The 27,560-nt window shown below is 43.6% G+C and overlaps 1 protein-coding gene and 1 long non-coding RNA gene across 6 annotated transcripts; one reads left to right on the forward strand and one right to left on the reverse strand.

Moving 5' to 3' along the window:
• Positions 1-10,930: 10,930 nt before the first annotated feature.
• On the forward strand, positions 10,931-27,311 carry LOC111857148 (TNFAIP3-interacting protein 1-like). 5 transcript variants are annotated; one of them, XM_023837686.2, is made up of 12 exons: positions 10,931-11,021; positions 18,839-18,897; positions 19,350-19,440; positions 20,427-20,510; positions 21,065-21,142; positions 21,437-21,502; positions 21,777-21,863; positions 22,342-22,470; positions 24,508-24,585; positions 25,852-25,977; positions 26,637-26,706; positions 27,169-27,311. In XM_023837686.2, exons 1-12 carry the CDS (start codon positions 10,956-10,958, stop codon positions 27,183-27,185), a joined length of 951 nt encoding a protein of 316 aa, XP_023693454.2. In that variant the 5' UTR covers positions 10,931-10,955; the 3' UTR covers positions 27,186-27,311. The 5 variants fall into 5 exon arrangements, with proteins under 5 accessions (XP_023693454.2, XP_023693459.2, XP_023693456.2 ...); XM_023837691.2 differs by lacking the exon at positions 10,931-11,021 and adding an exon at positions 11,051-11,117; XM_023837688.2 differs by lacking the exon at positions 10,931-11,021 and adding an exon at positions 11,138-11,365.
• On the reverse strand, positions 12,422-17,090 carry LOC140588683 (uncharacterized). The gene is made up of 3 exons (XR_011989837.1): positions 16,578-17,090; positions 16,000-16,094; positions 12,422-15,867 (listed from the first exon to the last, which is right to left on the reverse strand). It is a non-coding gene; the product is annotated as an uncharacterized lncRNA (long non-coding RNA).
• Positions 27,312-27,560: the final 249 nt, after the last annotated feature.

A 27,560-nucleotide genomic window follows, 5' to 3' on the forward strand; every position in this document is an offset into this window, starting at 1 on the left:
TGCTATAATTTCACGCATGCTCAACGGGGGTTTTTGCACGACACCGTAGCCAAGACGGACGAACGCGACATTTGTTTTACGATAGCTTTGCGATGTATGCGAAGTTCGCCGAACAACATCACGATTTTGAGGCGAAGGAGGAGGAAAAGGGCCATCATTGCAGCCGAAATATCCTCGAAAACAGATTTGTTTCTGTAGGAACCTTTAATTTTATCCTGAACGGATTCTTCTCCCCACAGGGTGAGAAGGTAGGCTATTTCAGGCGCCGACCACTGCCCTACACTTTCCTCCTCCATGTTTCGTGTGTTTCTTGAATGTTACGCTTCCACACGTACTTCCCACGTACTTTTCACGTACGCTTCACGTACGCAGTTTAATGACGTACAGAACGCAATGCCTCAGAAAATCCGATCTGCCTGTTTACATTACAGTCGCATTGGCCCATATCTGATTTATATCTGATTTATTTCCACATATGAATGAGGCCTGAAACCGATCTCGAAATATCCGAATGCATGCGTTTTTTTCCCATTTACACTGTCACAGAACAGATCCGATCTGTGTCACATATGAGCAAAAAATCGGAATTAGGTCGCATTTAACAGAAGTGTAAACGGGGCCTAAATCTCATACGTATCCGATTCGTGGCCATGCGACCTGAATGTGACGCTCAGATCGGAATTCATGTGGCTTTTTGCTTATACGCATGCGCTGACATCATCAGCCTGCACCGGCAGCGCGGGAAGGTAAAGATGGAGGAGAGCTGCGATAAGTCAGTGGAAGGATGGAGAAGTTGGGGATTTAATTGATATTTGGGGAAATGAATCTGTTCAAGCTAAACTGGAAGGAACCTATCGTAATAAAGTAGTATTTGTAAAAATTGCCAAAGAAATGGCGCAGCGCGGACACTAACGTGGCTACAATGGCAAAGAAAAATAAAGAGCCTGAAGTCAAAGTTTAAGGAGACAAAACACTTGAATCAGCGCAGCGGTCATGGCCGCACAACGTGCCAATTTTACGACCAGCTTTTTACCCGTGTAAAAACGTATTAATGTGCGCATGCGTGACGTTTTGAAGGACCGATGCGTTCACATTACAGTCAGATACAGGTCACTTGTAGTTATGAATGTAAACCGTCAAGATAGACAAATCCGATCTAAGAAAAAAATCGGAATTGAACGATGTGGCTGGCAGTGTGAACATAGCCATTGTTTGGATACATTTATTTTCTTACTTTACAAATTTGATAAATGTGCTTAGATGTGTTTAGTACAGTATATGCTCTCCTTGTTTTATCCGGTTCATGTTTAAATGCTAAAAAAAAGAAAAACATATTTAGGTGTAATTTTTTTGGGGCCAGGAAACAATTAATTGGTTTTCCATTATTTCTTATGGGGAAAATTCTATCATAACTCGAACTTTTTAGGATTCGATCCGGAGTTCTCAGTGGATTAAATTTGAGTTCTGAGGTACCACTGTATCTCTGTAAGTCAGGGGTGGGAGTCATCCCTGGGGGGGGGGGGTCAAAGTCAGGTGATGAGCACATTGATTCACTTCACATGGAGGTAGTGGTATGTGATGATTTCTGCAGACTTTGTCAATCCAGCATATATCCTACAGGTGGAATGAATTTGAACATTTCTGTGAACTGCTGCCACATAGTGGACACAGAAAACACTGCAATCATTTCTAAAATTATGCAGCACCCAGATCACTCTGTGCTGTCTAGCTGGACCAGCATTCAGCGTCCAGGCAGCCTATTCGCTGGGGGGCGGAACCTGATCTGGGCTGACTTCCTTCTCTTAGGAACCCCTCCCTGGTGGATTTCCTCTTACTATACACACCTCCATCTGTGAATTAGATTTTTTTTCCAGATTAACTTCCTGGTCTAAACATTGTGCGTAATCTAATGCTGTCATACTGCTGTTAGCATGTAATTCACTGACACAAAGTTGGAGGCATAAATCCATGTCATCACAGTTTACGAATTTATACGCACAGCAGCTCATTTGTGATTATTTGGAGTATTTGATCTGTCAGCAGGGATAATCCATCCATCCACCCATCCATCCATCCAAAATTTGCTGAAATGTGTCAGTTATCTGTCTCTTCAACTTAACTACACTAATTGGTGAAGTGAGAGAGGGAGAGACCCTGTCCCAGAGTAAGTGATCCTCACCCAGAGGCCCATCAGTGAAGAAAAGGATGAAGAGGAGCATCAGAGGAACCTCATGTGTGTCTCACTGACCTCAGATCTGTGAGGACTGACACTCACACCTTGGTTCTCCATAACTTTGCTTCATCTCTATGCTCACATACAGCAGTCACAGTAAAGAGGGAAGGGTCACTTTATACATCACACAGGAAGTGATGCAACCACTGTGATGTTTCATACATAAAGGGGGCCCTTGTTCTCAAATATATTTTGGCTTTCGAAGTTCATCAGTCATAAAAAGTCACATATCATGGATTTAATATTGACACTGAGTGTGTTGAAATTCTATTTAAATACTGCGTGTTATAGTCAGATGGTGGATCTATCTGATATTAATCCATTCCTTACTGCAGGGGTGGCCAGTCTTATCTGCAAAGGGCCGGTGTGTATGCAGGTTTTCGCTGCATCTCCCTAATTAGGACACTAATTAGAAGACTGATTGGCTGAAGAGACCTCACACCTGGATTTGAACAGCTGACCTACAGGTTATCCCAAAAACCTGCATACACACCGGCCCTTTGTGGATAAGATTGCTCACCCCTGTCTTACTGGAATACCTGGGTGTCTCCTCTGCAGCTCTTTCCTGAAGCATCAGATCCCTTTATTAGAGAATCTCCTATGTGTTGCTGCCCTCTAGTTGATAAACAAAATTCTGCTACATATATCAAAATTCACACCTATGGGCAGTTTAGTAGCTCCTGTTCACTTCAGTATGTTTTTGGACTGTAGAGGGTTAGAGATGTTAGGCAACGGTGCTAAATTGTTTTAAACGTCCGTTAATGTGCGTGACCATTCGATTCTTCCTCATTTTTTTGGAGCAAAGACATTTGTAACAATATAGAGTTTTGGGAACCATGATTGTCCAAAGTAATTTATATGTTAAAGTAGCTCATTTAAATCTCACAGCCCACTGTAATGTTTTCTATTCTATTATATTGCACTGTGAGTTTTTTTTTGTGTTACATCACAGTCTGAGAGGGTCACTGATTGTTGGGATTTGACAGGGAGGAGTGACCTGCAAACCACATATAATTTACTTGAAGCATGAGAAATCTTTCAATTTTAATAAAAACTTCAGAACAATACAAAATGTAAAGTTAATCATCAAATTACCATTGCTTAATTAATAAGCAATGAGATTTGATACAATTTTACCTTCACTAATTAATAAACCAATATTAAAATGTGACCAGCAGGTGGCAGTAAAGCGCTTGTGAAGAAGAGGCCATCAGCGGTACAAAGCACTGGCTGTACAGGTTCCCAGCAGACAATCCTACACTGCAGATCAACCTCTCTGTGTTTGAGTCTCATGGTGTGACTGTACAGACTGAGCAGGGCTGTGTGAGAGAGGCCTCACTGTAGTTAGCATAACCATTTATTTTATAGCTCTTCTGATGCATTCTGCTCCACAAAGGTCACACCCCCCAGCTTCCTCTGACCCTGAGAGATTCATGCACAAATAAATGGCTTCAGCATAAACTGAAACACTCCTGATATATATAAAGGCATTTCAAACAAACCAGCATTGCCTCATTGTTACACTGAAGACTTTATTTACTCTGTCATCCCTGATCAGGACAGGCCTCCCATCCAAACTCCCAGATCTCTCTGATGCACAGGAGCCCCCAATCTTACACTACATCCTCTGACCATAATTGTTTCTATAGCGACACTGAACACTGGCACTGTCTCCTTCCACACCCGTCACCTCCTGTTTGTCCACTGAGAGCCATGGGGAACCTGAACACACAGATTAGGAACAAACATTGTGATTTTTACACAGTTCAAAATAAAATACACTATGCATAAAATATGAGCCAGTTACCTGCTTATATTAATGTTACCATACTTTTTATAAACATCTAAAACTAAACAGGACAGAGAGCTGGGGGCCGGATATGGAAACCACAAGCCTGGAGGTGTGAGGCCCCCACGCTGCCCCCAGTCTCTACCAGCTAGAGGGTAACTAGCTCCCCAAACCTGCTGCAGGGTGAAAGACAACCAGGTCTAGTCTCAACCCCTAATGCTGATCCTGACCCCTGATAAACAGAGACCTGCCCCAGTAGCACATGAAGCTGGGAGTTTAGACCCCTCTGTCTGTCACACAGAAATGACTGATGGCATCCCGGCTGTCTGCTCACAGAACCACCTGTGCTGCTGAAATGACCCCAGTAAGATCGATCGCAGGCCTCACACAAAACCAAAGGATACAAGAGACAGGGACAGTTTATCTGCATTTTATCTGAGTCTTTCTACTGCTTAAACACTAAATGTGAGAGATGACAGTATCACACAGTATTGTTGAGCCAGAGGCAACTGTATGTCCCAGAATGCCTCATGAGTGTGTGTATATAGCCCCTGTTTGTATTTGTTAGTGTAAATACTTGTTGTGCTGTGTATCAAGTTGTCGAGTTTGCCTTTAACAGTGGTTGTACTCGGGTCTTGCCTGATCTTCGCGTGTCTTACCCATTGTGTAATTACCCGCCGTGTGTGTGACTTACTGTCCTTAGAATAACTTCCCCGTCTTTCCCTGCCATTCATGGTCTCGCTGTGTTGTTGCGTGTGTGTGGTCCTTTTAATGATTGTAAGTAAAAAGCAGTTTCATGTGAATCCGTGTTAATTCACTGCCGCAATGTCTTGGTCTGCCCAGTGCCACAGTATATTTAACTATTAGTCTTATAGTATCAATAACCTGATTCATGGTACATCTGTAAGAATGTGAAAAGTATTTCCAATATCCAAGACAAAGATGTTTTTACTTAAGACCACCATCATTTTACAGTTGACATCATGACCTCCAAACTGTATCTGACAGTGTGTGGAGGAGCAGGAGAGAGATCTCTACTCAGTTCCACTGTAATGAGTGACACTCACCTGTGAGCCCAGCAATGAGAAGAAACAGGAGCATCAGAGGATCCATTAGTGTATCACTGATCCCAGATCTGTGGAAACTGACACTCACTTCCCCATGTGCTAATATGCAGAAGCTGAAGCGAGAGGGAAGTAACAAAACAGGGGGGACCTGAAGCCTGTCCCCAGGCCGTCACAGGGCAGAGAGACGGGGTGAACCACGGACAGCGTGCCAGGCCGTCACTGGGCAGAGGGACGGGGCGAACCGCGGACAGTGTGCCAGGCCGTCACAGGGCAGAGGGACTGGGCGAACCGCGGACAGCGTGCCAGGCCGTCACAGGGCACACACACACACACATAATCAAACACTGATGGAAATTTAGAGAGTAACCTAACTATTTGGACTGTATGAGCATAATCATGTAACGCAGGCAGACCGTGTAAACTCCACACATACACTGTGCAGATAAACAAAGGAGAAATATTTTGGTAAAATCTTAGATGGAAAAGTATCTCTGCCTTGTGCCATTTGATTTTCTGCAAACCCTCTAAACTCTCCACAATCCTGTCCTGGACAGATACTTTGATAGATGGATTGATGCATCAATTGCTAGCGATCAGTATAATTCATATGTATATTAAGTAAAACCTTTGGCCCCAGGCTATGGTGAAAGCCAGTTATGGTGTTTTTTCGCACTTGATTTTAGTAAAAGGGTCACCCATGTATTTCGGTTTCTTGACACATGGCTTCACAGTCTATTTCAAGCAGACCCTCAGATCAAGAAATGAAATTGATGAGGAATTGATTTAATCATATGCAGACATCTGAATAAACAGGAAAGGCCTGGAAAATTAGCCAGGATAAATATGCAAATACAGGGCAGGGCATCACTTTGTCCGAGAGAGTGCCTGTTACCACATCCACAACAGGTAAAACACCAACTTCTGAAATTATCACGGAAAAGCAGTAAACAAATACAGGAAATTTCACCAGTATTTATATGTGTTTACATGACCTTAGTGACCATAAACTTAGCATTGTAGTCATTTCATACATGGTTTAAATAAATAACAGCAAAACTTTAATGACAGTAATGTAAACACAGAAACTTACAATTTATAACTCCAATACGTAAGTAATAGTTATTCAAGCTGTATGGCACCCTGGGTAACCCCCCCTTCATGGGTAACCCCCCCTTCAGCACCCTACCACCCCTCCCAACAATTAGGACATTTAGAACTATACAAATAAACAATTATACATTTAAAACTATATAAACATAAAAATATATACAAAATAAGATTTGTGAATAAAAAACAAGTAACAGACAAATAGAAATAAATTATAGTATAAAAATGAAAAAAAGGAGAATCAAATTATTACACTATTACTCTATTGGCTAAGAAACAGTTACAAACCTTTATATTTTGCATGTTTTTTTCTCCTCTTCTTTCCTCCTTTTTCTAAATTGAGCACCATTCTGAAATTATCAATGCACCCCCCCCCCAACACTGTCAGCCAAGAGTCAGAACTAAGCAAATTCACCTTGGTGGCGTATTATTCTTAACGATTTGGGACAAACCAGAAAAACATACAAAGAAATGTCTGTGAAATTGTATATTAAGAGTGGAGCCGAACCGGAATACGGTATTCGGAAAGGCACAAATAACGTGTTTTTTACTAATACTTATTTCGAACAAATACTTTAAAAAATATTTGTATTCGGGAACAAGAAAAACTTCATATCAAAAAGCTGCGTTTCCTCATGAGACCGCAGTGCATGCCCGGATGAGTGAGTGAGTGACTTTTAGGAGTAAAAGAGGTGACTGACACAGTATTATGAATTACAGATTTATGTCCTTTCGGATAATTTCAAACATTCCTGGTGTGTGTGTCGCTTCTCCACACTTAAGTCATCATTTCATAGCGAATGACAAACCTGAGAGGAATTTGAGAGTGAAACGCTCAGTGATGAGTGCGCTCCTTACCATTCTGTACATATACGACTGACGGTGACTCACCATCATACCTATGACAGGTAGCATATGGTTCGCATACCAGGACTCCCTTCATCTGGACTGACAGAATTCTATAGCTCCTGTCAGCCTAGCTGCCACGTGCATGTGGAGGGGTGCCTTCTGTAACCCATGTGAGGAAAAAAGAAAGATATGTAATGACATGGATCCCATTTGAATTGGGTGTAACAGTATGCGCGAAAAACGCTCCCATTACCTAATCCAAACTTGTCCGGAAGGTCGGTTAAGATGGTGGTTTCTGATACTACAGCAGTTTCTGAAGGTTTCTGTCCCAGGCAGGGGCGTCAGAAGCATTTTGAATGTGTGTGTATGTGTGTGTGTGTGTGTGGGGGGGGGGGGGCACTGGCATAAAACTAATATTTTATGTTTTATTTTATGTAAAAGAGGTGACTGACACAGGCTGCTCCATACAGCAACAGAGAAGGCTCGGCTGAGCGAAAAAAAAAGACTTAACTGCATCACTATTTTTGTTGAATCGATTTTTGTCCTTTAACTGGGTTCCGGGGGCAGTTTATAACTTTCGTGAAGCAGAGTTTGATCGCGAGATTATTCCATTACGCTGCATTATTGACGTCTGCAGTCGGGTGCTCTCATGTTCGCTCTGTTAGCTCGGTAATTTAGACAATTGGCTGTTGACAGAGTAACCTTACCGTTCGGTTAAAAAGGTTAAAACAATGCTTGTGTAGTTGTGTCGAATTGTATGCACTTGTGGGGGTTATATGGTACGTTTAAGTTACTCTGTCTATTGCATATCCATAATTATTATAATGGATATAATTAAAGAATACTTACACTATAACGTAAATTAGAATTGTAACTAAAAAAAATGGATTTTTACGCCTATTTTGAATTTTACTCGAATACAAATACAAATACTTTTCCCCCCTCAACAAATACAAATACAGATACAAATATCGGCTGCTTTGTATACCCCTATTGTAGCTATATTTACAGTATTATGAATGAATTTTGGTTTATTTAGTTGCATTTGTTGGAGGTGCATTATTTGATAGATTTCCCTGCTCCGCCCACCTCGGGATTCCCTGGGATCAGACCCGCTCCTCCCCGTCTCATGCTTCGGCCAAGCTCACAAACTACAATCAGGGTGCCGACTCCGACTAAATCAATGACCCACACGCTGCAATGATACTGTGACGCCCAGAACAGCTCGACATAACATGCCCTCGTATTTAAAGCCTTCTAAAAAAACCTCATGCAGCAAACTACACAACGACAACAACCCACCACTCTCTCTACTTCCATCACAGCCCACCGTGCTAACTCCCTTAACCACCACAACAAGCCGTGGTGGGTACACCATCCATTACATTAACATTCACAAACATAAGCACCACACATGACATTACATGTAAGGAACACACGACACACGCAACAGGACATAGTCATAAACAGGGACATGTGGACACAACACAACACATATAGCAAAAGCATGATGGGAAACATACAAATTAGTTCCCGCTAGCGGAAGGCAGCTTGCCAACGTTTGCTTGACGTGAGATGATTAAATGAATGATAAAAAAAACCGATCGCAACAAATTTCACAATTCCGATTCTTTGCAGCTATAAATGCATAAGTTTTAATACCAAATCACTAGTGTTTTATGGAATATTATTTAGCACTGTATGACACTGAATGTAGGCCTAACCCTTAGGACAATACTGTAAAGATGTAGCACGCGGAATACAACGTAATCTTGTAACCTTTAGAGAACATAGACCAATTACTGCTGCACAATGTAACCAAAATAAGTGTTTCTGCGCCTAATGTTAGCCCCAAAGGTTCTGTATCAGTTTCCTATGTTAGCCCTGGTTGTATGAATATGTGCATTCGTTAGCTCTGCAGCTCATCGCCATGATGAAGGCTCTGCAGCTAAGCAACGTGTGCCTAGCTAAAACTTCCAAAGACTGCTACTATTTATTATTATTGAAGAAACACCTGAGTTCTCACGGTAGTTCTGGGCATATTGCCTGGGTTCTCCATCGCTGTGTCCTTGCCTGGTTTTTGGGCCTTTTGCCATAAGTATAAAAAACATCGTGGTGGCCATTTTTCTATGATCGTGCTTCTGCAAAATATAATTGATAAACTTTATCAAACGGGGGTGGGGGAGTAAGTGGACCCCAAAGACGAGGGAATAATGGTAAGACTAATATACTAATATGGATGAAAACTACCGGAGCCCCGGAAAGGGAAGCACCATAATTGCAATTGATCTGGAAAGGATGATGCTTGGGACGTCTCCTTTGAGAAGAGATATGAAAAGCGTATAAAAACCGGTGTAATTCACCATGGGACGCACAGGCGCAAGTGTCCCGCACTGGATGTAACCGCTGATCGATATAATAAAGAACTAATTAACTTTTGCATTACTCAAGCAGCTTAATTCCGACTCTTAATTTGACTTGTAAGGATTAATTAACCACATTTTCACCAGGCGAAAACATGTGAAGGGGCTGTAAGTATATTACAGATTTATGTCCTTTCGGATAATTTCAAACACTCCTGGTGTGTGTGTCGCTTTTCCACACTTAAGTCGTCATTTCATAGCGAATGACAAACCTGAGAGGAATTTGAGAGTGAAACGCTCAGCGATGAGTGCGCTCCTTACCATTCTGTACATATACGACTGACGGTGACTCACCACCATACCTATGACAGGTAGCATATGGTTCGCATACCAGGACTCCCTTCATCTGGACTGACAGAATTCTATAGCTCCTGTCAGCCTAGCTGCCACGTGCATGTGGAGGGGTGCCTTCTGTAGCCCATGTGAGGAAAAAGAAAGATATGTAATGACATGGATCCCATTTGAATTGGGTGTAACAGTATGCGCGAAAAACGCTCCCATTACCTAATCCAAACTTGTCCGGAAGGTCAGTTAAGATGGTGGTTTCTGATACTACAGCAGTTTCTGAAGGTTTCTGTCCCAGGCAGGGGCGTCAGAAGCATTTTGAATGTGTGTGTGTGTGGGGGGGGACACTGGCATAAAACTAATATTTTATGTTAAATGTGTGTGTGTGTGTGTGTGTGTGTGTGTGTATGAAATGTGAGGAGGACACGTCCCCCTCAGATTTAATGGCGGCGATGCCCGTGGTCCAACACCCGAGGATCACGGAGTACTCAGCAACACTACATTTATAGACCAGAAAATATTACCTGCGTCCGCTCTAATTGCTCCTCTCTAAGAATAAAAGTTGGGTTTTTTCTATGTCTTTCCGTCATAGCGACATTTAATCTGCTGAATGTCAACACACCCTTTGCAGTTAAGCATTTGTGGATATGAAATACCCTGATTGAATTCCACCATTGTTTAACTCTTTCCTACGTCGTGATTCACTGAAACTTAATGCGGACCAGCCTGAATTTTCAGTGTTATGCTGTGGCTTTTTTTGCGGGTGAATTTCCAAAACGTTACAGATATATTTATCACTTTTATTTATATGTAACATGACAGTACTACCCTGGTACGGAGATGTGTCTAGCTAATGTCCCTGTAACTCCGTGGTATTTTTCAGGTACCTTTCCCGTAATGAGTGTCCCATTCTCAAATACCAATACTATAAATAAAAGCTGAAGTGCATAAAGGAGAAAAATATCAAGAATATTGCCCATTTAAACAGCTTTTCTTTTCGATTTGCTCCTTTCCACTGCTTTGACTGCAGGAAACCGAGTCGATGAAGGACTCAGGAGTACCGTAACGCTGGGGAAGCGGCTCAATAATAATGAATTTATTTATGATGCTATCTTGAGTGAAATGCCTGTTTTTCCAAGGCATTTCAACTGAAATTACAATTACCCACAATACTTAGTCTCCTCGCCCCGCCCCCGAAACTGATGATCATTCAGCATCAGCTGGGGGCACTGAGGATGTATGAGCATTTGCCCCTTTTGTCCCAGTTGGTAAGAAAACAACCTCTCTTTTTTGCTTTTAATTTTTGAGCGCCGCCACAGCCCCCGTCGCCAGCATTTACCGTCGAGCAGCTGCCCCCTCCACAGGTCATTCGGCTGCCCTCGGTCATTTCCGCCTATAGCGAGCGTTTGCCCTGGTACCTTACCTAGTATGTTCAAAATGCGAGAATCCTAACTAGACCAGACTGATGTGTTTAGCTCAGACGTTTTAACAACCATGCTGTCAGTTTGATAACCAGAGCTAAGCCCCAGATGCCTTAAGATCATTACATTACCTTTAGTAAGGGTTAATGGCCGACAGAGCCGTACCATTACACGCGTGCTGCTACGGAAACGTGAGTAGTCTGCATTGAGTCGTTATAATACCCTACGTTTCGGTACATATTGCTTAAATTCAGGATTCCGCAATTTATGGAGCTGGTACCAGTATGATGTTTATATGACCTTATGTGTGCTACACTATCTACAAAAGCACGCTGCTGGTTTTTTAACTCGTTTCAGTTTCATTTTAAAGCGTACCTCGTATTTCCGCATTTATATTTAGAATTCGCTCTTGTTAAAGTGCCACCTACCAGTTAAATTATTATTATTTTTTGCTAAAGGTCATATTTTAACTTTGAATTTAAGTGTAGCCTTCAGTCTAACCGGGTCTGGTAAAGCGTGTCTCACTTCCGCCTTGGCATAACGGCTCGGGGTGATCCAGACCTGCACGGAGGGCGTGGGATTGATAGTAGTGACGGGCGAAATGACCTTTTCGGGGATCACAGTTCGTTTGATTTAGTTCTCCTAAAAGATACACAGGTACAGTGCACTCCAAATGAAAAAAATCACAACACTGCATAGGATAATGGAGTCTAATAAGGCACACCACCCTGACTGTCATCCCCGATATTAGAGTGGCACAGACATAAGGCCAACTAGGACAAACACAAACAAATGAATATATTTAAAAGCACTCCCTGACAAGAGCCCCCCCCCGGCAATCAAGAACATGAGTTAAGATCCCAATCATGTAAAATATAAGTAAACAGCTTGTTGCTTCCTGGCCTACCATGCCAGCCCTCTCACCCCTCCCTGTACATGAGGACAATACAGACTCTCATGGGAGATTTACTTACACAAAAAGGTCTGAAGGCTGAAAGAAAAATTATTGATTCAGAGATATAGCCAATCAGACTGTAGAGGAGATGGATCCAAATTAAGTAGTGTGTGTATTTTGCTTTCACTAACTTGGTATTATCACTGACACCTTAAACTACACACTCTAGATCTCTAATTCCATGTCAACAGCCAAATTAATAGCACTCTCTAACAGTACCGGCTTAGTGATGCTTGCGTCTTCTATACAGTTTACATTGTATGTATGTATATCTGCAACTCTGTATGTCTGCTATCCTGTAGATGTAAGAGTGACAAGCATGGCACGTTTGGCTTAGTGGAATAACTGGTACGGTTCAGACAATGTGTGTAAATTTGAATGTGGCCGTGAAGGTTTGTTTATATCAAATTTCAGTATTTTTATCATCATATCATCTATACATGCTGTGTATCGTGATATGACCTAGGATTTCCCAGGACTATGGTGCAACTTAAAGACAGGACATGACATACAGTTCACAGTAAAACACAGTCGGTACAACATTTAATTTCAGGGTTAAATACACGGAGGCACACATTAAGTAACACAGTTACAGTACATATACAAGCAGCACAGGGTATATGGCATGACTGCCCCATGGCACCACAATATATTTAACCTCATTATTCAGAACATGATCGAGAGCAGGAGGGGAGGTCCTAATCATCAGGTAAAATACCACTAAACAGCTTGTTTTTGGGATAACCTGTAGGTCAGCTCTTCAAACCCAGGTATGAGGACTCTTCAGCCAATCAGTCCTCTAATTAGTAATCTAATTAGGGAGTTGCAGTGAAAACCCGCATACGCACTGGCCCTTTGCGGATAAGATTGGCCAGCCCTGCTTTAACAGGTCCCAGTTTTCAGGGTAGGTGTCAACACTAAAAGGATCTCACCCCAACTGCAATATCAACCACCCCTAACTACACTATTTGAACAAAAGTATTGGGACACCTGGCCACAGAACTTTTATGACATCCCATTCTAAATCCGTAGCCATGAATTTGTAAAAGTGTAAAGTTGGTCCCCCCCTGTGTAGCTTTAACAGCTAACACTCTTCTGTGAATGCTTTTGCCCATTCATCCTGAAGAGCATTTATGAAATTAGGCACTAATATTGAACATGAAGGCCTGGCTCGCAATCTCCGTTATAGTTAATTTCAAAGGTGTTCTATGGGGTTGAGGTCAGGGCTCTGTGCAGGCCAGTCAAGTTCTTCCACACCAAGCTCACCAACCATGTCTTTATGGATCTTGCTTTGTGCACTGGGGCACAGTCGTGCTGGAGCAGAAAAGGGCCTTCCCCCAACTGTTCCAACAAATTTGGAAGCATAGAATTGTCCACAATGTCTTGATATGCATACCAAGATATTTTGGATAATTCTATGCTTCCAACTTCAAACGTTCTGAATGAGAAGTGACCGAGGGACTCTTGTGCCCCCACCCACTGAAGAATGAAAACAACGCATCAGTGTAGGGAAAAGTACATATACAGCATTTGGCAGACACCCTTAGCCTGGGTGACTTACATAAATGCTTAGAAGTCTCATCAGTAAATACATTCTGATACTGGTTCAATATAACTCAGCTAAGAATACTATCATTTTAAAAACTCTGTTGGTATTTTTTTTTTCTTTAAATAAGAATATAATCCTGGAAGTGCTAATCCAGGTTCTTCTGAAAGAGGTAGGTTTTTAGTCATTGTTTGAAGGCACCCAATGACTCAGCTGTTTGGACATCTAGGGGAAGTTCATTCCAAACACAGAGGTGCCAAAAAAGAGAAGAGTCTAGCGCAGGGCTCTTCAAATCTGGACCTCGATTCCAAATCCAGGCCTTGTTTTCAGTTCTTCCAGGTAGTTAGTTTAATAATAACTGATCCTGATTGGTCAGAGGCTTCACACCTGGCTCTGAGGTAAAGGAAGGCTGGAAAACCAACAGTGCTCGGACCTCGAGGACCGTGATTTGAATAATAGGGGTCTAGATGCATGCCGCCTTTGCACCTTGAGAGACTGTGGGACCAGTCGAGCGGTGCTGGAGGATTGGAGAGTGTGGTGCAGTGCGGGGTGGGAAGTTCTTTTAGGTAGGAGAATGCTGGTCCATTTTTGGCTTTGTAGGCAAGCATCAGCGTTTTGAATCTGATGCGGGCAGCTACAGGAAGTCAGTGGAGGGAACAAACGTAAGTAAATGTAAGTATATAGATTCTATAAGGGAATTGTTTATGAAAAATTATGGGATTGGATCTCAGACCTGGTCAGGTCTGATGGTGAATAGTAGTGAAATGAACCAATCAGGAATGGCAAATGGGAGCTTTATCCAATCAAGGGGGTAGGAGGAGAGATAATGCAGGTCGTTCCGTCTAGCTGCTGTCAGACTCTACAATAAACAATATCATGCAGTTGACCACATGCACGCACACACACACACAAGCACACACAAGGACTGATAAAGTGCAATGATTTTTCATATAGGAGTCTGCGAAATGTTCTAATATTGTCATTTCTGCTGTTAACAAATATTCAATTCCTGCTGCTATTTGCTTTAATAATTTAGTTTGCTGCTATGAGGATCTAAAAATGCCCACTTAGTAAATATACACACACACATGCATACAGACATGTGCGTGCACACACAGGTGAGCACACTCCCAGCAGCGGACAGAGAGCGCGCATTGGAAAATATGTCACGTCAACCACCTGAAAAGCAGACAAATATATCTGTGTTTTTTTTACTGCTGTCATTAGAAGAAACACATGAAAACCATGAATCCTGTCGGTGTCCGTCTGCCCTCCCAAAGCTGTAAACCTGGGGGAAACAGTGATATATGTGTATGCATATATAGTATTAAGGCTATTTTATTACTCCTCTTGTACTGTTCTGTTCTTTCTGCTTCTGTTACAATGCAAATTTCCCATCTGTGGGATTAATAAAGGTCATCTGACCTTATTATGTCACGTCCTCAGTGGGTTTGCAATCTGTGACTGTGTCTGGTTGGAGTCCTGTGGTCAGCAGCCAATCACAGATGGGCCCTTGAGCAGGGGCCTATGCCCAGCTTCTCCCAGTCACATTCCCATGGTAAATAGGCCATTCTGTGGCGGCTTGCGGCCTGCATATGGTCTGAATCACTCTTTGGATGATAGGAACTAACACCAAGCAAGAGGATGTGACCTTTCAAACACATTCTGCTGAAACCACTAACAATAAGCTATGGGACGAGGTGTTCCGAATAGGAAGACCTGCACGAGCGTATAACAGGTGTGTGTGGGGGGGGGGGCAGCCTGGTGTATAAGTAATCAAATCACAAGGATGCTCAAAATACCCATTTGCTTATGCAAAATGCACGGACATTACTGTAAACAGAGATTCCCACAGGAACCGTGACCCTCACCTGGACGAGTGGTCTGAAGATGCATGGATTGATGGATGGATGGATTTCCACAGGGCAGTACCTAATCCAAGCATACTCTACCCCAAACGCAAGAAATTGCTGCTTCTTTTTTTTTATATAACATTTATAGTGCCAAGAGTTCTACAACATGACTGAATATTTACCGAAAACAGTTCAGGTTATTTATGTTAGTTTGGGGTAAACGGCGGTGTCTGAGGTGCAACTTTATGGATTTGCGTGTATCTTCTGACCGCGGTCGTTGTGGGATTTTGGACAGCAGAGGAAGCTGTGGATGATCGGTGGAGCGTGAGGTCTCCGTATCTGCTGGGAATGTCGGGGGAGGTAATCAACACCCTGAGCTTTACCATGTGAAACGGCGAGAAACAAAAGCGAAACCTAAACCGACAGAGAGCGAAAGAGATTTTGACGGCAGCGGTAAGGAAAGGAGCTGACTGCAGTCCGCATCTCCTAGTTATGGGAACATGGTGATTCCTCCTTGCTCTGAAGTGGTGTGTGTGTCTCACGTCCACTTTTCTGTTTACTTCACCCTTTTGAATTAAAACACAGTTGTAATTAAGGCTTTTGTTAAAGTTTTATTGGTTTGAAATACTTCGTTTGTAGGCTATTCATCATCAATGCATTTTTAAAGATGCTTCAAAAGGCACCTCCGCTTCCGAATATATCATTAAACGTTGCGTAACCATTTTTGCAAATGTGTAGGTTTTTATAACAGTAACAACCTACCCTCGTCTTTATGAGTGAGAAACCTCTTGGGTCTGCTACCCTGTTAAGCCAAAGGGTCCCTCACCGTATCTCATTTGACATTAAATCATAATCCCCCCCCCCCCCCCCCACACACACACACACACACACACACATATACACTTTTAAATACGAGGTGAATGGGAATTACCTATGCCATTATGATTACCCCACCCCCATCATGCTTAAGAACTTAAAGGTCACTTTACCCCCAACCCCCCCCCCTTCTTGATGATCTTCATGGAGCAAAACCTGACCAAAGCTCCTACCGTGTGTGCAGCAGTAGAAGATCCGAGCCCCGGTTGTGGTCGAAGCTCGCATTTCGCGCCGAATGACTGTACCGGCAGGGCAGGCTCGCTTCCAGAAATTTCCCCCTCCCTTTCAATTTCGTGACAGGTATCAGCAATGACTCAGGCAGCTTCAAGCAAGAACCCGAGAAAGAAAACAAGGACTGATATTACTCAGGATACGAAGGACAATTATTAACGTTTTATATAGGCTGCATACAAACGTATGACATTTAGAGCTTTGGTGAGAGTAATGACATTAAGTCAGCACGAGTAATCCCCTCCTTCGGTGTTATGGAATACTATGGTATTGAATGGTCTATCGCGGACTTACACAACGGTGACACACACCGAAATTTATACTAATTAAGTTATAATGGTGCACAGTTTAGTTTCGGAAACCGAAACGTTGTTGACTTTTAAGCGGCAGGACCCCGGCGTTACAGTAAAGGCACGGTATTACTGGCATACGGAGCCTAAGGTGAGAAAACTCCCATGCTGCAACCCGCTCGTCCCCGGGCATTGCCCACGCATGCGCTGCTCCACCAGCGCACGGGCCTGACAGGGTATCCTCCTCCTCCTCTTTTTTTGTGGTCTTTTCAGTTGAACGATTGCGTGGGCGGGTCTTCCCCGGCGGCAGACTGGGGTTTCCCTTTTGGCGTGGCTCATTTAAATACGCAGCACATGCACAGAGACGCACACAGACGATCGTCTTTACTGGAGTACAGGACGAACATTTTTTTTGTTGTTTTTTTTTTTTTTAGAGGAACACAATGGACTGTCTTGAGCACGGGATGGTAAGTGTGAATCGTTTTATGTTAATAAGCATTCAGAATCAGCTTTATCGGCTTTATTTTCATTCAAACCACTTGACATGATAAGAACGAAGTTTCTCAGTACCCAATCTTACGAATAGAGTGACCGCTAATCCATGCCATGGGAGACACTATGAGTTAGGTTAGGACATGGTTTGTAAACTACTATTTCAATTAAAAGGACATGGATTTCACTGTATCACTGAGTTCTTGCTGTGTGCTAATTGGTCAGTCTCCTATAATCATGCCTGTGTCAGATAAGTTAATGTGAAACAGCTGGATTAGATTTTAAATCAAGGAAAAAAACCAGTAAGAGTACAAGAACACTAATTAATTAGCCATGCACAAGAGCCTTTCAGTTTCAAATTAACTTGTAAAACCTAGAATAGCTCATAGTGTCGCCCCTGACTGACATGGATTAGGTGGTCACCCTACTTACAAACAATTTGTCCAGCTGGCTGTTTTACTTGAGCAATTCAGGTTCACTCCCTGGCCCAAGAATCAACAGTGATGTCTAGGTTTATAATGAGGTCTACGTTCTGAACCACAGCCTCAAAATGTAGTTAAATCAGCAATTTTGTTATTTCAAATGAGGAAACCATATCCATAGTTTTAAATTGCCAATGCTCTTGAGAGGTCCACAATAATAAAGTTTACGAAATATGAACAAAAATAATAAATAGTATTATTAGAAATTAGAATGTGTGTGTGTATGTATATGACATGTGTTTACAGGGGCCTGTCTGTGCTGCCGCGCGTTTGGCTGGGTGGGTGTTTCCTATAAGGGGCGATAAACACAATGGGCCATGTTTCGTAAAAGAAGCCCCGGTGCAAAGAAATGAGGCATTTCTTGTTCGGTGGAGAGAGCTGGGGTATTTCTTAGGGGAGACTTGAGTGGGTGCGTTATTTACCTCCCACCTAAAGGGGGACCTCTTTTTGTGGTGGAAAATAAGAAGAGAGAGCAAAAGAAAACATGAGTCATGGTTTCCGTTTGTGCTTTCGGCGGCGGACGCCAAGGGTGCCGCTGGAGGTTGGTGACGCCTCTCTGGGGCTGTCTGCTCGCGCTCATCGTCACACATGCGTAGCGTGGCGGTCACTCTAGGCCTTCGATGACCTGCCGTGCCTTGGGGAAGCGCACTGGGTCAGGCTGGAGCAGCACAGGTCGCACAGACCCCACATCTAAGCTCTGAGTCAAACCCTGAGCGACTGCCTTATCGGTCCTGGTCCTCTGCTGACGTGTGTGCCGCCCGCTTCTGTCAGCGCTCTCACTTCCAGTCACCGTGGTCTTTCACAGGGTCCCCGTACGAGCATTTACCAAAATCCGACATCCGGCAGTAATAGTCCGCGATAATGTCAGCTTTAGGGCAGCACTGGCGTGATGAAGAGGCCCTTGGCCCAGTGCTAACATTTTGGCTTTCTCACTTTCAGCACGGGGGGGTTGATTGGATGTACATGGAGGAGATGCTGAGAGATGGAGAGCCTGACAGGTGAGTCCCCCTTCACGGTGGGTTCTTCCTTGGTCTGACCCGTTTGGATTATCTGTCTACGGGATACATTGATGATGGGTTAAACTGATGTACTTTCCCAATAATAGTATTATTATTATTATTATTATTATTAATAATAATAATTATAATACTTTATTGTTGATGTTGTTAGTACAAGTTAGTAGCAGGGGCATAGATTTATGTTTGGACAATAGGGTCATGTCACTACCTGTATTGTGGTATATATGTAAGGGGTCTAGGGGAATTGGGGGTCCCTACCAATCCTGAAAACAAACCTACGCTCTTGCGTAGTTTTAGTGATAGTATTAGTGGCCAGTGTTGTTATTTTAATAATAAAATGACTAGTGCAGCAAACTGTTTACTTTCATCAGTTTTCAAAGCCGCATGTACCAGTATCTGCTATTTGCTGAGCTCTTTCGATGCTTTTTTAGATGTTATGCGGTAGAATTGGACAGGAGGCTGTTGGAGAGAATCGGGCGTACAGCCACGCAGTCGTCCCACCAAGATCACAGACCCCCGGAGGTGAGAGTAACTTCCAGTAACTAGAAGTACTGGATATGCTGTTGGGTGTTAAGTGGCCTGTAAGCAGCCCAGCAATCTGGAATTTTCCTGCATTGCGCAAGAAGCGCAGTCGCTCTTCCCTGGAACGCAGTTCCCGGCGAAGCCTAAAAGGAAACGGCGTGCGCTTCTCCGTCATCGTTTACATAGACACTCGGCGCAAACTGAGTCATCGCCGCAACCTCGGCCACTTCATGCTGCAATTTTTGAGATCGACTGCTCTATACGTGGCATTTTTGCGTATTGAGTCAGTGAATCCCTGTTGTAACTGATTAAATCCCGTCGTCTGGGTAGCGAATACATTGTTATAAATATCGGCTGAATGCAAGTTGTAGTTGCTCTGCTGTCTGTATTATATTTTCATATGTCATTAAAAATCATACTTAATTAGATGTTTGAAAAACGGGCACTTAAGGTTTATTCGGTAGTCTACTATATAAAGCGAACACCTGACGTTCATTAAAATAGACAGTAGCTTACGGTGATAAATAGCATTTAAAAAATACAAAAAAAAATTACAATGCTGGACAAGTACTTTATTTCTCCGCACTATTATGGTGCCAATTTATTGTAACGCCTGGGCATTTTTATGTATTATTACAACTTGAAAGAAGTCTGGCAAAAAAGAGCATGGACTTTTTTTTTCAAAGGACGGTAATCGCTTTCCATAAAATTCCTGTACAAAGTGTCATATACTGGCAGGAAGTATCCGAAATTGCCTGTGTGCGACACACTCTCTCGTTAAAGTCGTGTGAATTTTTATGCAGTCCATTGCCGGGCAGAACTTCCTTAACGCAACGTTTCTGTAATACGTGATTTCCAGCGGACAGCATGTACTGATCGCATTTCGACATACGGGGCAAACCCACAGCATGCTACCTCTCAGCTATAAGTACCGAGAGAGTGGGGACGCGTGTGCTATAATACTCTCTGTCTCCTGCCTACGAAAGACCGGGACTGCGATGGAAGAAATGAAGGAGTCTGGCAGGGCAGCAGGCAGGATGTCAGCTAAATCCCCCGGAATCAACGGCGTGGTAAGAGCTCACGTACAGACACTCCGATCCAGCAATCAGAGCTAATACCGTGCAAAGGCACAGGCAGGGCGCTCACGTAAAGGAGAGTTTTCATTAACGGGGTTGTAGGATTTAGCAGGGCTGCTCATCTGGTCCGTCACACCGGGCATTTTCCGGGTGGGCCGATTGTAGGTGGTCTGGCAACATTTAACATTTGGGGTTCTAAAAGGATGAAATCACGTGAAGGAAGTCTACTGGAAATGTTTCAGGGACCACTCGAAATTGGAAATCTATAGATATAAAAGGCTGGTTTGCTCCATTGCAACAATTTGATAATTAGTTCAACAGTTAAAGTGTTCATATTAGTATGTAAATAATTTCAGTGCCTTAGAAAAATCAAATTAACTGCTGGTAAATTACAGCATACTTTGGCTTGTGACTAGGACAGTGAATTTACATGTGCATAACTCCATATAGGGTTCTATGTTAAAGTGAACGTCACACAGCATTACAGATACACTCTGGGATATATCTGACAATGTATCTGTTAATGCTAAATAACTTAAAATTTGCAGGAAATCAAAGGAAGTGTGACCCAAAGGCCTGATGATCTACTTCAACGCATCGGCATTTTGGAAAAGCAAAGACAAGAGGTAAGTTTACCTTCCCCTAGTGGGACACGGTGCAGTCGACTACTTAAGAAAATGCAGCCAAATTGAAGTACTTCCTTTGTTTTTTTTTTTTTTGGGGGGGGGGGGTGCATAGAATTAGGTGCTCAAATGCATGTTGCGATAGGTTCCTACAGGATCAGATTCTTCACACAACATATCCTGCAGTGAGGTTTTACTCATGTGAGGAATTTCCCCCTGGCATCAATAAAGTTCATCTTATCTAATCCTAATGTCTTTGGGCCTAACTGCTCTTGTTCTTTGTTGTCTTGTTCAAAGCTTCTGGACATCAACAAGAAGTGGGACGAATACTGCCAATACTTGAAACGACATTATATGCAAAAGGTCTGTTGGGTATTTACTCTCTATGTTAAAAGTATGGCATTTAATGGCACTGCACCACATGTAACGGGAGGGATGAGTGGAGGAGAGAGGCTGTGTGACTGCATAAAGGGCAGTCATGCTGCGTGAGGGACGATCATGGTGATGCACTAATCAGAGGCTCCGAATATCACCAGGTTATTTAGTTCACAGATATCACCCAAAGAGTGGAAACTCCAAAGCAGTTTACCGCCAAACTCGTGAGATGGGACTGACCACGATGCGTTTCCTTATTCAGATAGACGTGCTGCGGGGCAGGCTGGCGACCTGGGAACTCGACCACAGGGAGGTGAGAGCGGGAAGGCCCCCCGTGGACAAGCCACAGGTGAGAATTTACACACCTTCTGGTTATCTGTCCTCGTAAAAAGCCCTAATCCCCAGGCTACTGAACATCCCACAGGATATTTGCACATGTAAACTTAAAGGGTCGTCACCCTTGATGTGTTGTAAGACAGCTATTACAAATACCTTGAGCCAGTCAATCCAAGTGGCATATATTTATTTAAAAGTCTGTCTAATGAACATCAGTAGTTGAAGTGGAGAAAAATGCACATGTGCCAGTGAAGGTTCATGCTAACAATGTTAAATATGTCTTGTATTTTCAGAACATTAAGCATCTGTTTGGGCAGTTTGTATTCGTGTATCTAATGTCATTCAAATGACACCATAGGTCTCTTTTTATGACAACAGTTGAATTTCAATATCTGTATTTCCAGGACAAGACTTACCAGAAACAATCAGCCGCTGTTTAAAAATCCGATTGGTCGCTTTCTTTTTTTTTTTTTTTTTTTGTATGACTGTAGAACCGAAACTTCGAGCAGATTGCAGAATTACGGGAAACGGAGAAGCAAGTTCAGCGTCTTACAGAGCAGATCGCGACATTGACCACAAGAGGGCAGCAACAGACCAGTGAAATCCGGCGATTGAATCAGGTAATTTTATTCTTGTTCAAGCACAGCATTCACCGAGTGCGTGTGTGAAATCTTTAATACGAAGGCAGCAGAATTATTTAATTTACCAATTTACATGGTTTTAATTGCCAGTTTTACACTGTTTGCCGTGGACTTGCTGATAGATTCCATTGCATTACCACTCTCCTCCACACGGGGCACAGTACAATTTTCCCGGCTTAAGTTGCGGCTGGCACCTTCGTCGCTGCTATGTGCATTACCAATTTTGACCACAGGGTGGAAGTCGCTGATATATATTTAATGAGAGTGGAATTGAATTTAGTACTTAGAATTGGAAACTTGAACCTATAAATGATCAGAGTTATTTAAAATTATGCTTATTATTTAAAAAATACCATTTCCTCTAGCCTAAGCTTGTTTGTCTTCCTTGCATAGTTATTACTGTATACCAAGCTGTTTAAAGCTTTTTTATATTGTTTTAAATCACAGAGATTATTTTTATTGACTGCTTTCACAGAATCTACAAAGCAAATACTCTTATAAACTTCCTATAGTGATTCCATATCATAGCATTGTATTATCTCAAATATACACCAGAGGTGTAAAGCACAAATTCCTCCAGATGTGGAGATAGGATTCTGATCGGTGTTTGAGATTGTGGGAGTGCCTGTATGTTGTGTGCACAGGTCAGCCTGTAAATGTGCCTGCTTTTGTGTATATTTTCACTCCTGCGCGTGTGTGATGCTGAGATGATCACGCTGTTCCTGTTGCTTTAAACACCGCAGTACTTGTTCACATGTGTTATCATTTACATTTGCATTAATTTATTTAGCAAATGCTTTTAACCAAAGCAACATAGAATTGATCAGGATCAGTCAGTGTCTGGAGCCGATGGGGGTTAAGGGCCCAGCTTATCACATGTGGCTCGGTGTGTGAGTCTGTGGTTAGAGAGTTGTTTGGATGACGGTGCGCCGCTTCGTTGAGATGTCCCGTGCGGCTCCACTTGAAGCGAAGATTTATGGATGGGGGAACCAACTGAGGCCTGACTTCCCTGGCAAAGCTGTGGTGTTGGATCTGGATGAGAGCCGGTCCGGTCCTGTAGAAACCTGAGTCTGCGTCTCTGGCCCTGTTGGGCGTTTGCCGGCTCCGGCACCACAGAGCCCTGGGGATTCTGGGTGGAATACGGAGCGGAAAATGATCCGATATCACAGGACACGACGTGTGAAAAAGGGGTTTCACTTTTTTTTGACAGCACAGTGTAAATCGCGCTGTTTCCACATTGAAATGGACCTCCGCTCCAGTTTTTTCCTTGGCGGTAGAAACGAGTCCCGTTGTTTACCCAGTACGTTTTTTCTTTGGCTGTGAGCGGGTGTTAATATACTGCTTTCCGTAGCTGGCTTTGTGTCACACGCAACACTTGAAGCAGGACTCCGCAAAGTCCTGGAAGACTTCAGCTTCTCTAGAGCTGAGAGCTTGTCCTGCTTTGCTGTTGTAAAACACCTAGCTGTTGAAGCAGTATTTAATAGAAGGCTCCCTTGTGATTACTAACTATTAATGACAACCCAATACAAGATAAAATGCTAGGCAGTATGGGATTGTTGTGGATTTGGGTAGATTTGGCCCGTGACATCATTAGAAGTGCAGATTTGGACAAACACGCGTGTCTGGGAGGAGATGGAAATCGGACCTCTCCTTTAGATGTAGGCTTGGAGAGGGTTTGTGTGTCTTGGTTCAGATTCAGGGTGCAGTGAGGGGGTGGTGTTCCTGCCAAAGGGGAACTGGCAGTGTGTGGAAGTATACCTCCAGCCCAGTGACCACCCAGTAAAGGGTCTCCCTTCCCAGGGTTTGCCAGGATACATGGTAGAGGCAATTTGTGTGTGTGCCTCTGTGTAAAGAAGGAAATGTATATCTGTGTGTCCATGATCTGTAATCTGTGCCACTGTGAACTGGTCACCTCCACTGCTGATTCAACTGAATCAGCACCATGTTTTCTCTAGAGTGGGGACAGGTGCTGCATAGTCCCACAGTTTCCCATAATCCCCCCTGTTTTCCCTGCAGGTCCTGATGGAAAGTCAGGAGGCGGTGGCTGTACGGGAGAAGGAGGTCAGGGAGGAGCTGGAAGTTCTCAGGTGGCAGGTATGAGTATGTCCACCTCCAGAGTGTGACACAGCTCACCTGTAAACACCTGGCAGAACTCTGCATTAATGACATGAAGGGAGATTCGGTCAAAAGGAAACACCATCAGGGAGAGAGTCGGTCATCAGGAAGCACCGTTAGGGAGAGAGTCGGTGAAGAGGAAACACCATCAGGGAGAGAGTCGGTCATCAGGAAGCACCGTTAGGGAGAGAGTCGGTGAAGAGGAAACACCATCAGGGAGAGAGTCGGTCATCAGGAAGCACCGTTAGGGAGAGAGTCAGTGAAGAGGAAACACCATCAGGGAGAGAGTCGGTGAAGAGGAAACACCGTCAGGGATAGAGTCGGTCAAGAGGAAACACCATCAGGATGAGAGTCGGTCAAGAGGAAACACCATCAGGATGAGAGTCGGTCATCAGGAAGCACCGTTAAGGAGAGAGTCGGTCATCAGGAAGCACCGTTAGGGAGAGAGTCGGTCAAGAGGAAACGCCATCAGGGAGAGAGTCGGTCATCAGGAAGCACCGTCAGGGAGAGAGTCGGTCATCAGGAAGCACCGTTAGGGAGAGAGTCGGTCAAGAGGAAACACCATCAGGGAGAGAGTCGGTCATCAGGAAGCACCGTTAGGGAGAGTGTCGGTCAAGAGGAAACACCATCAGGGAGAGAGTCGGTCATCAGGAAACACCATCAGGGAGAGAGTCGGTCATCAGGAAGCACCGTTAGGGAGAGAGTCGGTCAAGAGGAAACACCATCAGGGAGAGAGTCGGTCATCAGGAAGCACCGTTAGGGAGAGAGTCGGTCAAGAGGAAACACCATCAGGGAGAGAGTCGGTCATCAGGAAGCACCGTTAGGGAGAGAGTCGGTCAAGAGGAAACACCATCAGGGAGAGAGTCGGTCATCAGGAAGCACTGTTAGGGAGAGAGTCGGTTAAGAGGAAACACCATCAGGGAGAGGATCAGCCAATAGGAGTTATGGTCAGGGAGAGAGTACTTCAACGGGAAACAGGGTCAGGCAGATTCGGTCGACAGCAAACAGTCACGGAGAGAGTCAAGCTTCCTTTTATTTGTCATGTACATAGTTATACAAGTACAGCATGTAGTAAAATGTACACAGGTGCTGCATAGTCCCATAGTTTCCTACAGTGTACCCAGTGTACTCAGGCAGGAAGCGACTCGGATTCATCTTTTCTTTCGCACATTCCCCATTTCACTTGGTCCCAGCAGTTCTCTTTTACTCTGCGAAAATAATATCTCCCCCTCCCACCCCCTGCAGGCAGACACATACAAGGCTGACTTCAACCTGGAGAGAAAGGACAGGGAGAAGTTAAAGGAGAGGAACATCGAGCTGGAGATGAGGTTGGCCAAACTCTGCAGGGAGTTGCAGTCACTCAGGTCTCAGGTGAGAGACTCGGCTCCTCCCTGTCTCCTTAATGAAATATCATGTCCTTCACTGGGCATGCTCAGAATTTTTTATGATTGTTATTATTGTCCAAATCAGTTTGTCATATAGTCCAGCAGCCCCTCCCCACCATTATCCCAAAATGTAAGACCTTCACCAGCTGTTATGACATCACAGGGCATGTGTCTGAGGTCACCAGCTGTCATGACATCACAGGGCATGTGTCTGAGGTCACCAGCTGTTATGACATCATGGGGCAGTCCTTATAGGATTTAGCCAGGCAGCACGGGGCATGAGGAGTAACAGGGGGGCTACCTTGCTTGACCAGTAGTCGATATTGACATTCATGGCTATACTGATTTAACTAGGTAACCGAGCTTAGACTTCATCTTTATTTATTTGAAAAACAGTTATTAAATCAAACCACTAAAAGTGATATTACAACAGTATATATAATGTTAGCAGAGCCTACGTAGGATTTTTCCCAGCGTCTGTGTTGGGCTTGCAGTTGGCAAAATCACCACAAGGGGGCAAGGACGTCACTCTCTCTGCCAACCATGGTCTTAGCTAAACTGTAGTGCATCAGTGACCTCGTGGCACCTGTCATATCACCTGTGCTGCTTCTGTATCACTGACTTGTGTTCATCTGTCCATCGCAGTCCAATGCTCAGCAACACGCCACGCCCATCCTGACCGGCCATTCCTCTAACCCCACCCAGAGCACCAGGGGTAAGTCTCAGTCCAGATCCACGTTCTCCCTTTCCTCAGCACTCGTTGGACCTCAAGTTTTTATGAATTCGAAACTAGGCTGCAAGCGTTCTTCAGCATTTACACCTCAAAAGCCTTCTGAGGTCTCGCCTTGTTTACTGAGGGCTCCAGTGGCTGCTTTTAGACTCATTGAATAATGAAATGAAATCCGACTCAAACGTAACACTCTTGTGTTCTTCATCTGGATCCAGTTGTGGCTTTCGGTGTCTTTTTTTTTTTTTTTTTTTTTTTAATCCTGCCATTCCGAAGGGAAAGGCTGCAGAATGCGGAGCTAATTTTAGAAACAACAAAGCAATAGTGTTACAAGGCCTGGGATGTTTATCTCTCTGAGGGGAAGGCGCAATGGTGCCCAAGCACCCCCGGGGGCAGCGTTTTTTACTATGTCACTTTACCTTCAAGTAAACTTCCCCTTTGTGCTTGCAGATGCTTCAGGAACCTAGAGCTCTGTGAGGACGTGCCGATACTCCTGGAGTGTTTGTATATCTTGTAGCAAAAATGTAAACACAGTAATATTTATTCTATGATATGTATGTACAGGGATTATCAAATAAAATTAGTTAAATATTTCTAAGTATTTGTGCTTGTCTTAAGTTCTGGTTTAAAGGGAATATATAAGTAACAGCTACAGGATGTCAGATGGTGCATGGTGGTACGTTTTGCCCCCCCCCCCCCCCCGGAACCTCGACATGGTAACACTTTCCTTCCCATAATGCTTTGTGTAGAATGTTCATGGTGCTGGTAATGATTTAGGGTAAAGTATCTTCAAAAGCAGAAATGGGCAGGGGGGTAGAGTGGCACGTACATGGGCTCCGCTT

This window comes from Paramormyrops kingsleyae, chromosome 4, assembly GCF_048594095.1.
Source record: "Paramormyrops kingsleyae isolate MSU_618 chromosome 4, PKINGS_0.4, whole genome shotgun sequence".
Classification (NCBI taxonomy): Eukaryota; Metazoa; Chordata; class Actinopteri; order Osteoglossiformes; family Mormyridae; genus Paramormyrops; species Paramormyrops kingsleyae.